Here is a 16,367-nt window from a genome sequence, read left to right as displayed (position 1 = left end):
TTTTCCCAAAACAGATTTTCTTCAACAGAAGCGTCCCCCATCCACGCTCTCCCCCCCACCCTGCCAAGCAGTTACTGGGTTTGAAAGCACTTTCTATCTGGTTACTTTTGGGAAGAAACTTTTCTTCCATTTATCAGAGACTAATTATTACGATGAAAAAAAACTTTCAAATGAAAATAAATGAACTTTCAAAATGTATCACCTGCAAAAACACGGCCAGATGAATCTGACGTTACAGGCAGAGCCACCCTAGACTAGAAAAGCACAAAAAGCCCGCGTTGCAGAGTAACCAGGGAGCTACAGAAATGCAGAGCACCATTTAACATCTCAGAAGAAAGCGTTAGTAAAGTTTTAATAAAGTTAAAAAAAAGAAAATAATAATTTTTTGAATTTCAAGCAGAGCGATGGAAATTGCAGCACGGAATTCGACCCATATTTGCCTGCGGGTGAGTTTTGGAAACAACCTAATTTAATTCATCTGTAAGGATACTGCATGTCTACAGAGACTACAAAATTAATAACGACTTCAGACAAATTAGTGGTTTTCCTCCCATCCCTAATCTCACATCTTACCATTTTTATCTTTGATTTTACTTTCATCTAGGCCATTCACGCGAGACTCAGGCTTAAATTCAATATTTCCCAACTTCAGAACGGCTGCCACCACTTCAAAAACAGACTGTGTTTCATGATCCATAAAACCAACAATCTGCATTGCATTCTGGAAAGGGGACAGATAAAATTACGAGCTAAAAGAACCTGCATTTAAACAGATCGTACTTGCAAAACTCACCATTTATCTGCATTAGCATAAAAAAGAAAGGTTTTATGAATTCCTCTGCTACAAAAAGAACATGATACAATTACCATGCTTAGATAAGCAAGCTTTTTAATATAAAAGACAGGTTGCAGAAGAGCTTGTAACTGAGCTGGCACGTCAGTCCAGTCCGCTCCTACGATTCATTCAGTTTACAGGTTTCTAAAATGCAGCACTTTTTTTTATTCACTTAATTTAGTTTATAACTGAACCCAATTTTTCACAGTCAAACAAACAGGTACTTCTCTCTTCTCAGTCCACTCTGTTGCTTTAAAAGCCAACAACTTTTAGAATCTAAGTTTGCAGTGGGTAACAGGGTCCTGTATTCTTCTTGTACCTGAGTAAAACCAGGAAGGATGGAGAGGGGCTTTTCACAAGAGTGTGGTAGTGATGGGACAAGGGGGAACGGCTCTAAACTAAAAGAAGGCAGATTTACATGAGATATTAGGAAGAAATTCTTCACCGTGAGGGTGGTGAAACACTGGCCCAGGCTGCCCAGAGAAGCTGTGGCTGCCCCCTCCCTGGCAGGGTTCAAGGCCAGGTTGGATGGAGCTCTGAGCACCCTGGGCTGGTGGAAGATGTCCCTGCTCATGGCAGGGGGGTTGGAACCAGATGATCTTTAAGGTCCCTTTCAACCCAAACCATTCTATGATTCTAAGCAAAAACATCACGGTAAATCATCTTGAGAACCATCCCAGCCCTGTTTTTTCAGTCTGGTCAGCACCACCTGGTTGACGAAGCTCAGAATCACAGAATCACAGAATAGTAGGGGTTGGAAGGGACCTCTGTGGGTCATCTAGTCCAACTCCCCTGCCGAAGCAGGGTCACCTACAGCAGGCCGCACAGGACCCCATCCAGGCGGGTCTTGAATATCTCCAGAGAAGGAGACTCCACAACCTCCCTGGGCAGCCTGGGCCAGTGCTCCGTCACCCTCAGAGGGAAGAAGTTCCTCCTCATGTTCAGACGGAACTTCCTGTGCCTCAGTTTGTGCCCACTGCCCCTCAGTCACTGCCATCATAAGCATCTACTCAATACAATATTTTCCATCATCTGGTCGAGGGGTCTGGGCTTCCTCCCCCCCCCTTCTTTGTTTGTATTCCCACTAGAATACTCCCAAAACTTGGTTCTTTGCATTTTCCAGTTGTAGCTAAGCTTCCCTGCGCAACCACGCTCTACCCTTGCACGAAGAGTGCTAGTACTTGGCGAAGCCGCCCGCCCAGCCCAGCCCAACGGCGTCAGAACCCCGCGTCAGCGTTGAGCCCTCGGGGGTTCACGCCCAGCCCCCGTTACTGCTTACCCTGACCGTTCTGAAGTTTGCAGCATCGTCCACTCCGTTCACTTTGGCAGAATCCAGGCCCAGGTAGTTGTATCTGCTGAAGTCCCGCTCCAGTTTGAGCTTGCCTAATAAATCGAATAAAAATATCGTTAGTAACAGCATTCTTCTTAGTAGCTCTCCTATCCCAAAACCAGTATTGTCAAGAACTGCTCTTATGATTATCAGGATTAAGTTTTCTCTAAGGAGATTTTAATTACAAGCCTAACGAATGAAAATAGGCGTTCTTCTTTGTTTATAATACATTGCGAAGCTCATGCTGACTCAGGTACCTGGATAATACCAAACCATGTACTTACTTCAAGTATTACTCTTGCCACTACCACCAATGATTTAAAAAATGACTCAGCATCACATTTCCCACAACAGGGGATGTGCGTGGCACAGCACACTGAATATAAAGAAGATTCACATCTGAAAATGGCGCAAGGGCAACACTTACAGAGGAAGTCTTCCGACGCACCAGACAGTATCTGGTAGAAAATGTGAAAGTTTCTTTCACCTCTTGGCTGCTTCACCACACGAGACTTCTCTAGCAGGTCTAAACAAACAAACAAAATCTCTCAGGTCAGGGGAAGATCGCTGGAGCAAAACCCTTTAATATGAATATAATCCCCCATCGTTTTCTCCTTCATTGCTTTATGTCATCAGCAGCAAATTAGAAGATGATAAATGGCCAGCATGAACCTTATCACAATGTATCACATATTTCTCAAATAAGTTCTTTGGGCAAGCCGTAAGCCCAGTGCGCTTCTAAACGCTTCAGTCCATGAGCTGCAAAGAAAACGGAGGTCAGGGAGGCAACACGCCCAAAAGACGTCGACCAATTTACAGTGCCACCACAAAACAAAGATTTGGGGAGAATGACTGTAGGGGTGAAGGTTTGAAAAGAACTGGAATGTTAACAGGCTAAGCACATGAAAGGGGGGTAACAAAAGGGGGAAGCGAAATAAAGCAAGAATTTAATCGAAATAATCATGTAGCACTTTGTGATCTTCAGGTGCAGCAGACCATGAAATAATTCACAGAATCACAGAAGGTTAGGGGTTGGAAGGGACCTCTGTGGGTCATCTGGGCCAACCCTCCTGCCAAAGCATGGTCACCCAGAGCAGGCTGCACAGGACCTTGTCCAGGTGGGTCTTGAATATCTCCAGAGAAGGAGACTCCACAGCCTCACTGGGCAGCCTGGGGCAGGGCTCCGTCACCCTCAGAGGGAAGAAGTTCTTCTTCATCTTCAGACGGAACTTCCTCTGCTTCACGACTGCTTGCTTGACTGCAAACACCTCACACTGCACCGCATTTACCGTGGAGGTGACAGCACAAAGCTTGTTCAGCCGGTACCGCACCGAAAGGCTGAGGGCCCCGGCGCACGGGGAGAGCGATGCGAGAAGAGAACCTCTGGACAGGTATCGGTGTCGCTGGCTGGTTTTGTACAGAAAAACCCCGTTTGTCCTTCTTTTCTCACTGGCACACGAGGGCTCCACACCATTTTCCAGACAGCAAGCCCACAGTTCCCAGTATGCAGTTTCTCTTCAGCTACGCACATTCAGCAGCATGAAGACAGAGACATTCGGCGCCTCATTCCAAGTGCACAGCAAAGGAGATCCCCCACGCACCTACCACTACTGCGTAGCCACCACAGCTTGCTCTGACTGGGGCGAAGTTCTCTCTAAGCTGTGCCCACGCAAGAAGAAAGCCCCAAAAGGGAAATCACCACAGCTTGGATGCCCCCATGCCAGGCTGCAGCCCCCCGGCCCCACCGGCTTTCTGGCTTAGCCAAGGAAAAGCGTCTGCCCCAGAGTTTGCTCCATGAACGGAGGTGCAAGGAGGAGAGCAAGAGAGCATATTCATATTTTCGCCAGCTACAGGCAGCATGCTGTGCCTGTGTTGCCCACTGTAATTACCTAAGCTTACACCCTTTCCTGTGGAATAGGAACCAGAGACCACAATCTTCAACCCACAAAATTATACAAAGCCTAGGAGGCCCTCCTCCAAATAAGCAAATTTCAAATATTTTACAGACCAGAGGAACTATTATTCCATAAACATGCAATTGCTTGAGAGCAGAGGAGCAACCATGGTAGTAGGTGACAGAGAAAGTAGGTGCCAACGACCAGAGCATCTGACTGCATGAAGATGAATCCCTCTTCACCACCGAATGCATCGTGTGACTACGTCAGAACTTCGGCCTTGTTGGAATAGACATTTGTGTTTTTATAATTCAGTAACCCTGCAGTCTCTTCCCTTCCAAAGGTGGCCCTGCTTCAGCACCGGGAAGCTTTGCACATCCTGATGACAAAGTACACCCAAGACACAGCCAAACAAGTGGCTGTCGCATATGGCCAGCAGCTCATCTTTATGGTAGGACAGGGCAGGCTACAGATCTCCACTTTCATTTTTCCCATTTTGTTGGCTTTTTCTTTTGGTTTTTTTTTTTTAATCACAGATGACTAACGCCTGATGGCTGATGCTATGTTGAAAAGGTATAGATCAGAAGGTGTAGTTCTCCCCAGCAGCCTAGTGTGCAACCTCAGCTTCATCTGGAGTACTGTGTCCAGTTCTGGGCTCCCCAGTTCAAGAAAGATGAGGAGCTACTGGAGAGAGTCCAGCGGAGGGCTATGAGGATGATGAAGGGACAGGAGCATCTCTCCTACGAGGAGAGGCTGAGGGAGCTGGGCTTGTTCAGCCTGGAGAAGAGAAGATTGCGAGGGGACCTTAGAAATGCCTCTAAATATCTGCAGGGTGGGGGTCAGGAGGACGGGGCCAGACTCTTTTCAGTGGTGCCCAGTGACAGGACAAGGGGCAACGGGCACAAACTGAAGCAGAGGAAGCTCCAGCTGAACATGAGGAAGAACTTCTTCCCTCTGAGGGTGACGGAGCCCTGGCCCAGGCTGCCCAGGGAGGTTGTGGAGTCTCCTTCTCTGGAGATATTCCAGCCCCGCCTGGACGCGGTGCTGTGCAGCCTGCTCTGGGTGACCCTGCTTCAGCAGGAGGGTTGGACTGGGTGACCCACAGAGGTCCCTTCCAACCCCTAACCTTCTGTGATTCTGTCACTTTACCCAAGGTTGGGGCTCCCCTCCTTGAGCTGTGGTTTATCCTAAGTATCGGATACCCGAGCCTCTCTAGTTTTTAATTCCTAACTGCAAGGGAGAGGCTGGTCCACCACCCCAGCGTTAATACTTGGGGCTGAGCAAGGCGAGGTGAGTTCAGCATCATGCTGGCTCTGAAGGTTCTCCGGAGAAGCACTGGAACGGATCGCAGCCAAATTTAATCTCAAAGAAATAAACAACTTCAGCTCCCGCGGCGGCTACACACGCTTCAGGAAATGGCTGTATTTTCAAAGGATGTTGAGGCAATGCAGTTTGCGAAGCGGTTTGGCTTCTTTGGCTTTAAAAACATTCTATGTATAAATTTACTCAAATGCTGTCATAAAAGCTCAGCTACATATCCTGGCAAAATATTATACGTAAGCCTTCTTCTAATTACATGCAAGCCTTCAGCAGATTGAACAAACAGTTTCTTGAGCATATGCCCAATGAGTTATGTTAGAAGGATAACTGTCTTGGATTTTTCACTGCAGTTTATCTTATTTATATGTTTTTAGAAGCAAGGAGGTTAACTAATTACCAGTCAGCTTTCCAAAGTCCCAATAGTCCATATTCTGTCAGCCTTCACAACTGAGGAAACAGGCTCCAGAAAGCAGTTTCTGACAGAAAATCGGGTATTTACCTTAACAAAGCAGCTGTTACCAATTCTTTCTAAAGCTGAATTCATTCCCTGCTTTTTTTCTTTTATGCCCTGACTGAAATCAGACTGGTAGAAAAGATCCCGACCATCTGCCCTACTCTTACGAAAACTTCTTCCCTTTGTTTGCCCTAATTAGCATTTTAATAAATCAACCAAATACATTCGCCTTAAAGCAGCTACTGCACAACAAGTAACCTTGGCGTTAACTCTCACGTGATTACAAATTCTGTGTTCTGAACAGGCAAAAGAGAAGACACCGAGACGCACGTCAGATTTCTGCACTTGGTAGTGCTGTTTACAGCGGCATGTGCGCCCAGGTGGTGCTTACCCATATGAAAACACACACAAGCAAAACCCCCACACTCTGTACATATGGCATTTTGTTATATATTCCATATAAACTTTGCATCGGGACTATACAGTATTATCTAGAGAGAACGTACAGAACTGCAGATGGTGTATTTAAGTATTGGGTATTCTTACTGCGTCATCTAACAATGCTTCTGCTCCAACCGAAACATTTCACAGGTTGTGGGTACCAAAGCAACTGTAAAAATGAAATTGCTTTGGACAGGCCCAAACTGGAAACACTTCTTCAATCATATTGTTTGAATGTCCACTGATTCAGGTGACTCCACCCAGCTACATCCCTCGGGTTCTGCAGATTATTTGTTCTTCCCAGGTAATGCTGGTTTAAATGCGAGAGGTCCGTGTCAGCATCCTGCTAAACAATTCGACTGAACTCAAGAGGAAAGAAAACAGAAACCGATGCCGAACACCCCTGTGAACTCTAATGCACAAATTTACATGATTTTGCTTTGGTTATTTGACCCATGAACTTGACTGATGCAGAAAAATTTAGGATTCTCTAAATATACTAGAAATGGAATCAACATTCAAGAAAGGAATAAGTAAATATAAAAAAACCCCAATGCTACCATGGTACCTTCTGAATAATCCAGAAAAAGTTTGTTTTAGTCGCATTCTCTTCTGCCAGCCATCACGAAGGAGCTTTTTAGCTATTCAGCCAAAGTTACAGAACATTTTGTAGTCTCGGAAGCTAATCTCCACACCCACATTATGATAATTCATGTTTTCTGTTTTCCTACCTTGATTCTTCAGCTGTCATCAAAAAAAGTCACTGATTAGAAAGAAAATACAGCAGTGGTTTGTCAGGAGCTTTTTCACATTATTCCCACCACGTTTAGAACAATGCTCCCTTGAATTAAGTGATCCGTAATTATATCAAACAACATATACTATCTGGGCAGTATGTGCTGTGGAAAAATAACAATTGCATAATTTTAGGAGTCTTAAATCCTGATTACTCAAGGGATAAGTGATGTTTAAAACTGAGCTAATCAAAATGTTTTGGGTTGTTTGTTGTTGGTTAGGTTTTTTCTTTTAACACTTCCTAATTTAGGCGAGACAATTGCCTTAAAAGGTGGCAACTGTGCCAACTGGAATGCCGAGGGAGATGCTGGAACAAGTTAAGATTAAAAACATCAACAAAAATGAGTCTCTCCTTCCAAAACGTCTAGTTGTAAAATTTGCGTCGTATTTCCCTGAGCAAAGGAGATTGCTAACAGCAATCGCGTAACTAAAATCCACAGCCCAAGCTGCTGCTTTCTCAGTAAGTGGGTAATTACTTCTGTCTTTTAAACTTAAAAAATCAGTTGCAAGGAAGAACAAGTTGTAATCACTGTCAGTTCGCTGACTTAAAAGAGTTGTTGCTTTCGATAAACATAGAATCATAGAATGGGTTGGGTTGGAAGGGACCTTCAAGATCATCTGGTTCCAACCCCCCTGCCATGAGCAGGGACATCTTCCACCAGCCCAGGGTGCTCAGAGCTCCATCCAACCTGGCCTTGAGCCCTGCCAGGGAGGGGGCAGCCACAGCTTCTCTGGGCAGCCTGGGCCAGTGTTTCACCACCCTCATGGGGAAGAATTTCTTCCTAATATCTCACCTAAATCTGCCCTCTTTTAGTTTAGAGCCATTCCCCCTTGTCCTGTCACTACAACCCCTTGTGAAAAGCCCCTCTCCATCCTTCCTGTAGCCCCTTCAGGCACTGGCAGCTGCTCTAAGGTCACCCCGGAGCCTTCTCTTCTCCAGGCTGAACAGCCCCAACTCCCTCAGCCTGTCCTCATAGCAGAGATGCTCCAGCCCTCGGATCATATTCGTGACTCTCCTCTGGACCCGCTCCACATGACGGGTTTCTTTCACGTTGTTGTTGGAAAAATGGCAAAACGGGGCCCTTTCTTAATCACTTGTTACTTGGACTTTAAGCACACTGTGCTGCTTAAAAATGGCTTTCCAGCAGCAGGCATTACGTGTACTGTGCTTCACCCGCACTGCCGTTACCTTCCAGTTAATCATTAAATCACTGGAGGGCTCAGGCGGATCAGGAGAGATCACCTCAACCCAGGTATCTTTCAGCAGGAACTCCCAGATGAAAGGGGAATATTTAAGACTTATAAATATTCTGGGAATGATAACACCAGATCCCTGCTTCTCAAAAGGTCTAAACAACTGCAAGTGGGAAACATTTTGGACTGTACCATGCAAAACTCTTCCAACTATAAAACGAAGTGTAACAAAACCAGTCACAAAACTAACGACCCAAGCACGCCCACAAACACCGCCTGCAGTACAAAACAGACACAGCCTCTGCGGACAGTCGCGTATTTGAGAGCTGCACAAGCTACTGCAATTAGCACTTATTACTTCGAAAATAAACCCATTTACTTCCCACACACCTCAGCTTACTCCACTCTTCACCCCCCTGCCTCAGCTCCTGCCAACATAGGATCAAACCAGTACAACGCATGCTACCCAAAATCACTTTCGTTCTGTAGTCCAAGGGGAAAAACACTCCTGACTGCAGCACTGTACTTCAAATTGCATAAATCACTTTCATCTCAAATTTTCCGCTCTCGGTTTCTTTTTAGGACTGTACACCACGACACAGCAATGTGTCAAATGCCTTACAAGTCAGGGCACTCAGAAGCCCTGAGCGGCCATGCAATGAGTCTAGATGTGTTTTACGCTGTTCAAACGTAAAATTATTTGCAGTTTGGGAGCGTACCAGTCCTGACTTAATAGACGTTACAAACCTCTTCCACAACAACCCCTTCCATTTTACTTTTCCCATTCTAATTTCTCTCCAAAGATATGCCCTTCCACTTATGGCATATTAAACTTCTCAGATCTATCAGCTCCCGCTGAAGCCAGGGGACGTTTCCATTCCCTGCAAAGCGGACAGCAGGGACGTGCAGCATGCACTGCCCCGATAATTTTACCCTCTAGCTCCATCCCGTGAAAGGTTCGCTTGTAGGTGAAGCCCTGCCACTAAGAAGTAAGACCTCGTTGAAGGGCACCAGGAGAATGGCCCAAGGGATGGTGACAACAGCATCAGCCGCTACACAAAGGGTCGTGGGCAGATCCACCAGCCTTTCACAGAGCTTCACGGCATTTCAGAGCAGGCCAGACCAGACCATTTCAAACAAGACCTTTTAGCCTAACAGGTCTCTGTTTACCTTTACCAGTCTGATAAAATTAGTAGTTTATCTTCATCACCCTTCTTGCCACCAAAATGAACTAGATGTTCGCCGCGTCTGCTTCCAGCCACTCACAGTATGACGAACGGCTTGGTGACGCAGGCTGCGACCCAGAAAGCCCGCTAACTTCATTGATGTTTGGAAATCGAGCTCATCAGATGCAACTATTCAAAGTTTAATCAAAATATTAAGAGATCACCTTCACATCATGTGAACACCGAACCAACGGACGGTCAGAAAGCGAAGAATATTTATGAACAAATTAATCATACTTTCCATCTTAAGGATAGGAAATTTTAGCACTACTGGACTTCCTACCTGATGAATTAAGGAGACAAATCCTAAATTTGACTAAACCCAGCATAAATTCTAAGCGATGTAAAAGAATTTAAGCCCCCGGTATCTCCAGAATGGTGAGACCTCACAACAGAAACATGTCTGTCGCAAGGCAATGCTGCAGACGTGTGGAAAAGGTCTAAGGCAGGACAACAAACATGCTTTACAGCTGTACAGAATTCAAACTCTCTTTTAAAGAGAGATGGACGGACTATCAAATTTTGCAAACGTTAAATCAATGATGAGATATATTAACACACAGGTACAGGAACTCAGTATTTCCCTGTGATATACCCTGTCAAGCACAGGGTGTTTCATACTTCAACAATTAACATCTTCTCCCCAACAGGGCTTACATGTAAGGTCATTTTAAAATTAAAATTCATCTTCTCGCTCTTAGATATTTATTAAATGTGAGAAGACAGGGACAAGGCCTAAAGTAGGCATCTTATAGGAAGATCTAAAAATATGTCTGCGCTTGATTGCATATGTCATCACGTCATTATAATTACATGTAATGTTATAATTACAACATGAAAAGAGTTATAAGGCAGATAAACAATAGAGTAACTATTTGGATTGCCTTTTTGATATGACAATATTTTAATTAGATGACTCAGCACAGTACTTTCAAAGACAAACTGTTGAACGTCCACTCTACATAGGAAAGTTCATTTTGATATATATATTTTGAAACTGAAATAAAAGAAACAAACAACACAGCTAGCCCGCTGGAACCTTTTTGTTCACATTTAATTATTGATGAATGCACTGAGTATGTTTGGCCTCTAATTTCATTTACTGCCAAATGTCAAAGTTAATAGATAGCCATAAACACTTAAACAGTGACTGCTTTGAGTTCCAAGATGTACTCTGTCACAAAAAACCGTGCTCTTTCAGGCACAGATCCAAGAGGCGACCTGCTCCAGAAAAAAAGCTTGCCCTGTGAAAAAACACCAAACCCTATATTTATGCGTGAAATTCTTCGCAATGTTTGAAAATGTTTCTGTTATATACGGAGAGTTCAGTTCACCTTGGGTGATTCTCATTATTCCACAACCAGTAAAATGCCAATGGAGTCAAAAGTCAGTCTTTAGAAACAGCGCTGGATTTGGCTGAGGGGGAAGGGAGGTCAAGGCTAGGTCAGTGACACCTAGTGCAGTCACTCACTGCCCTCCTCCATCCCTTTTTAAAAATAAGAAAAACAAACATACTTTATATAGCACAGAAGAGCAATTTCTTTTAAAAGCTACATTTAAACTCTCGCAAGGAAAGCAAGGCAAAGCATCCTGGGCTGGCATTCGGGTTCCCAGCCTCTTTCTTCCCAACGGAGAGCTGGTTAAAATATCGAAATTGCTACAGATTTCACAGCAGCATCCTCACATCAAGTAACAACCTCCGAGGCCACCTCTCCCTCCCTAAACTCAACAGCCGTTCAGCTGCTCTCACGATAAGCCTTCTCCTACACTGAGGCGTGTTAGAATTAGTACCGAACACTTCCATTCCAGACAAACATACCCACCTTGCCGTGTTCTCCAGCATGCTTGGTATCACTTACGAATTACGAAACAGCGTATCTCAGACATCTACCACACATACACAGCCCATCAAATTAAGTAACACCACTGATCCCAGAGATCCCAGTATAAAAAGAGCCTCAGATACCCTTACCCATCTGCTACCAGCGTCGGAGACGATCCACAAACCCCCGCGCACTGCTCAGTGCCTTTCAAACACTACAGTACATTCGTTATTCATGCTGTCTTCTTCAAGTCTGTTTTCACGTACTCTGAAGTACGCTGTTCAGCATCAAAACAGCCATAAAATTAAAAAGCAGAATTTATCACATAATGGAGAGAGATTTGGTTAGACAAATGCAGCTCCTCTTCTCAATAATTTAACCATCTTCCTTTTTGAATAAAACATTTTAAGCTGTTAATACGCTGCTACCAAGAGCAATACTCACAGTTGCTTATAACTCCTCCGAGGGGGTCCCCCTTGAAATCAAACTCAATATCCATGTATTTTCCCTGTGAAAGCAACATATTTTAAGACTGTAAGTTCTGTTTAAGAAAAACTGCTCAAGACATGTTTTTAAGAAGTTAGGTGGTCATCTTTACAGGCTAAAAGAGCAAACTGGCAATCTCCCGTACACGCTGTTGAATTCTGAAAAACAGAACACGGTTCAAAGCTTCCAAGACAATTGCATTATCACACCCAGAGATTTTCCTAAGAAAACTTTTAATCAGGTTTGTAATGCAACGCAGTAAATTTGCTCAGTTTCTAAGGTATATGAAGAAAAAACACATCATACAAACTTTCCCCAGAACACCAACCACCACTTGTGGCCACGTAGCTGTTCCCATACTTTTAAACAGAACAACGCAGGAAGAAGCCATCTTCCATGCAGACTCCTCTCCTCAGTGTCAGACCTTCCCAGAGCTTGATAAAGGCACCTGAAGGATGGCCGCTCAGCTTGGCCTGACGGACTGGTTGGCCACCATTCCTGTTCATAATTGTGAGCTGTCTGGCCCTAAGCGCGTACCTGCCTTGTAAAAGCGATGGATTTTCCCCACCAAACTCTTTCCCTCGTAACTCAGAAGACCAGAGGCAACAATTAACAGACTGTCACTGTGATTTCATTTTTAGCTCTACCGGCGCAGTGCGTTTCCATGACTTCTGCTTGACTTTTCCACAGATGCTCCACTCTTGGCATCATTTTAATTTATATGACAAGTGTTTAATGGCGCAACCGCTACGTTTAACAGGGACAAGATGGAGAGACCCATACTGCGTAGAAAAGGCAAGAGCAGCACAGCTCACGTTGGCAAGGAAGTTCAGAAAGATAAAGAGTGCTGGTAGTAATTCAACCAGATTCCACCAGCCACTCACAGAAACGATCTCCCCACCCTCTGGTGCTGACTTAACAGGGGACAAAACCAACCGACTGAAGAGAGAAGCCTGGCGCTGACGCCTCCTTCTTCATTGCATTTAGGAAGAGTTTTCTTTTTTTCTTTCTCTCTTGATTTTAATTACAGGACATAAAACCCAAGCACATTACATTGGCTCTCTCAAAGATATTTTCTAATTTACTGGGTATTTTGTCAAGATTGGCTTGGCTATTCAACTCGATTCTTCTCCTTGCTGGCAGCTGAGGCAGGCTAGGCAGGACAGTACTTGTAGTTTCTTGTTTGAAGTTCATTCTGAGCTGATTCAAATTTCTGAGATAAAGCATTAAACCAGATAATTAAATTTTAATTTCCCAAGGATTGGGCCAGCTGGATGTTTCCAAAAGTATTTTTAGCTTTGTGTTTATAAGCAAAGACTTGAAAGGCAAAACAGCAGTTGGTTGCACTTTGTCCTGGAAAGACTTCTGTTTGCAAACGGCACCTCCTCTCCTCTTTGCCGCCTCCTCCTCCTTTCTGTAGTACGTCATCTCAGATAGTTGCTTTTTTCCTACCCTTTCTATCAAAAAAATTCTCTACAATGCCTCAAATCTTGGCCCCTGACCTACTGATGAAAGCCCTTTGCTCTGTTCTGAAGCAGGGGCAATGACAGCCGCAGAAGGAGCATTCATAGCCATGGGGAGCAATATCATCAACCCTCGAGAATCAGAAGGGACGGGGAGAGAAGTCTCCCACACGGGAAGAAAGCCACTCTCCAGTAGTGTCACAATATCCCAGGCTTTCCTCCATTTGCTTTTACTCGTAACGCACCATTTTCTCAGGGTATTAATTTGTGTTCTGTTGTCTACTTCACACATCTCGCGATATTGCTCTTCTGCACACGAGTGAGAAAATTACCAAGCTGCACTCAGTCTTCAGATTTTAGCAGGAGAAACTATGATGAGCACTCACACTTCTGAACCTCCCACTCTAGCTCAAACTTTTTTTTTGCGGGGGGGCAGTTGGCAATTCCTATAATTTCACATTCAGTTTCATGCTGAAAAAGCCTGGATTCAACCAGTTGATTATAAAGAATATAAGCAAAAAAGTAACCTTACAAAGGTTTATACTAAAACCAAATTTGTGTACGCAGTTTGAAACATCCCAGAAAGAAAATGAGAACCTGAAGTAGCAATTTTAACAAAAAATGTATAGATATGGATGGCAAACGCGATCACGCAGAAAGATCGACTCGCTAAGCAGACAGGTTGCAAGGCACGTGGTCACTGACATTAAAGCCACCAGCGCCAGAAAATTCAAGAATCCAGCTGCGCTGTACTTCTGTTCTCATCCGGTCACAGACTGTCACATCCTAATTTTTTTTTTCTTTCTTTTTTTTTAGCCTCTACTTTGATTCTTGGTAGAACTCTACACCCACACCAGAAACCAACAAGACTTCTGACAAGGAGGTGCAACATCTTTTAAAGAGAGGGGTGACTGCGACTCCTGCACTACTAACACACTGGGGAAGGAGAACAAGCTCAGTGGTACAAGATGAACCAGTGATTGCTGCTGAAGGGGTCTGTCTTCTCCAAACACCACGGTCCTCACACAGGTACGAGAAAGCGCTCTCTCCAAATTATTCATTCCCTCCTTGGAGGTGCCTTGATGGCTGACAGAAGGTAAGAACAGAAATAGCCAACAACGTAACACACTCCCCTAAAATGGATTCAAATTCAGCCTTCAAGAAAATACTTACAAATCTAGAGGAGTTGTCATTCCTCACGGTTTTGGCGTTTCCAAAAGCTGGAGAAAGAGAGAAACAAATACAACAACCAAATCTATCAGTAAAAAAATTATTTAAATGCTAAAATATCTATGACACTTTATATACTTAAAGGAACCATGGACTGCCGAGAAATAATACCCTGTTCGTTGTATGGGCACCGTCACTGGGGACAGACGGAGCATCACAGACAGGATCACAAGTGAGAAGACACCTACAGAAATCCAAAGAAGTTTTGTCTCAACACTTCCCTTGTTTAAAAACGTGAAAGAAATATCTATGAGGGGAAACGGTTCCAAGGCAAAACTGCACCTGGATTGAGCACATTCTTAGGGTTTGAATCATAAAGTTTAAAATTTTATTACCCAAGTAACTTTAAATAGAGGAAACACTTCTTTCTCTTCAATTCAGAGGAAAAAATGAATCTTAGTTCCCAGAACTGAAGATAGTAAAAGATGGAGGCCAGAACTGAGGAAATTACAGAATGACACTTAAAAATTGTCTGCATGGGAGAGTTTAATCAATGCTTTGAAACTGATTTTTTTACGCTATTCCAACACATTAACACTAGCTTAAACTCAATATTACAATCAGTTGAAACACGTCCGGTTTAACATGAAAGTCTAACACACTCTCCTCAGCTTGACCTAAACTAGCTTTTTGAGTAGCTTGGTTTTAATTTCTTTAGCTCAAGTTTTCTGACAATGAAAACTCCCCAAGAAAGGACTTCCCGGGGCGACATCCGCACAGGTGGCCACCGGCTCAGAAGACAGCCAGGACCAGAACTCGGACTGGAGGACGATTCAAGCTCTAAACATCATGCACTGTCAAAGTACGTCGACTCAAAGAGGAGTGTCCCCTACCTTATTAAGTCTAGCACTCCTATGCCAGCAGGAAACTTTCCTTGTCCCAGGGCTTATTTATATAGCATATATATGTTCAAAGATCAAGTCAAGCCAATGTTTTTTGGGCAGAAATAAATACATGTTTTTTGGCTTCAACAAACTTGCATGAGTAGACTCCTTCTTGATCAAAGAACTGAGGCCAAAAGGAAAAGTTTGTTGCTCCTGAAGGCCAAGGATAAGTGAAAGAATTGTTTTAAAAATCTTTGGGCCCTGCAATAAATCATCTTGTCAACAACCAAATCTCTGAGCTGCATTTTCTTCAACACAGTGCTGAACAGTAGAGTCATTTATAACTGCACAGAATCCAGCACAAACGTTCCATTATAAAGCACGAGACACATTCCTCATTTTCCCTTAAGTTCATTGTTTCCAAAAGTTAATTTACAGTAGCAACTGTAGTTAAAAAAAAAAAAAATCCCATAAGATAAATTATGCCTATGTAACATTTATGTCATTTTCTTGCACTGCAGCTCGACTGAAACAGAGCTACATAACCAAAGAAAAATAAATCTAACCACAAACGCTTAATTTCTGTCTAAAACGTGCATAAGCAGCCAGGCTTGCTCAGCGGCCTCGTGGGATACCCCTGTGTTCTACCTCCCATAAGCTAAACGGGCAGTTACCACCGCACCAAGCAGAACAACGAGTACCTTGAAATGACAACGCACTCTTCCGTAAGCTTGGTCTGTTCCTCTTGCATTAAAATACAGATTCACAAACCAAGAAGAAATCCAACGCATTTGGCAGTCCCCGAGGAACAACCTAGCTTTGGCAAGAAAAACCTCCGTACTTCCCATGCTATTCCTGCGTCCATCTGAAATCTGCCTTCCCGAGCAGCGATAAAAGCGACACAGCTCTTCTCTGTGAATCCAAACCAACGGCAGCTTGCGGTCCCCCCACCCAGCTTTGAATGGGACATAACTGATCGTCCAAGAAAGGCTTACCCAGCATTTCCATTATTCTTAAATATTTCATCCTTTCTTCACAAGCCTTTGCTTAC

At 43.9% G+C, this 16,367-nt stretch overlaps 1 protein-coding gene across 5 annotated transcripts in view; it reads right to left on the bottom strand.

The window, feature by feature from the left end:
* Positions 1 to 16,367, bottom strand: part of MYO1B (myosin IB) — a 123,616-nt gene that overhangs the window by 45,819 nt on the left and 61,430 nt on the right. For all 5 annotated transcript variants that reach the window (XM_075430050.1, XM_075430045.1, XM_075430049.1 and 2 more), the window contains exons 6-10: positions 14,436 to 14,482; positions 11,758 to 11,821; positions 2,593 to 2,691; positions 2,115 to 2,218; positions 574 to 721 (exon numbers count right to left, since the gene is read on the bottom strand). In XM_075430050.1, the coding sequence (XP_075286165.1) occupies positions 574 to 721; positions 2,115 to 2,218; positions 2,593 to 2,691; positions 11,758 to 11,821; positions 14,436 to 14,482 (462 nt within the window). The remainder of the gene's footprint in view (positions 1 to 573; positions 722 to 2,114; positions 2,219 to 2,592; positions 2,692 to 11,757; positions 11,822 to 14,435; positions 14,483 to 16,367) is intronic.

This window comes from Opisthocomus hoazin, chromosome 9 (assembly GCF_030867145.1).
Source record: "Opisthocomus hoazin isolate bOpiHoa1 chromosome 9, bOpiHoa1.hap1, whole genome shotgun sequence".
Lineage (NCBI taxonomy): Eukaryota > Metazoa > Chordata > Aves > Opisthocomiformes > Opisthocomidae > Opisthocomus > Opisthocomus hoazin.
Note: the sequence above shows the minus strand (reverse complement) of the source record. Positions and strands in the feature narration are given on the sequence as shown.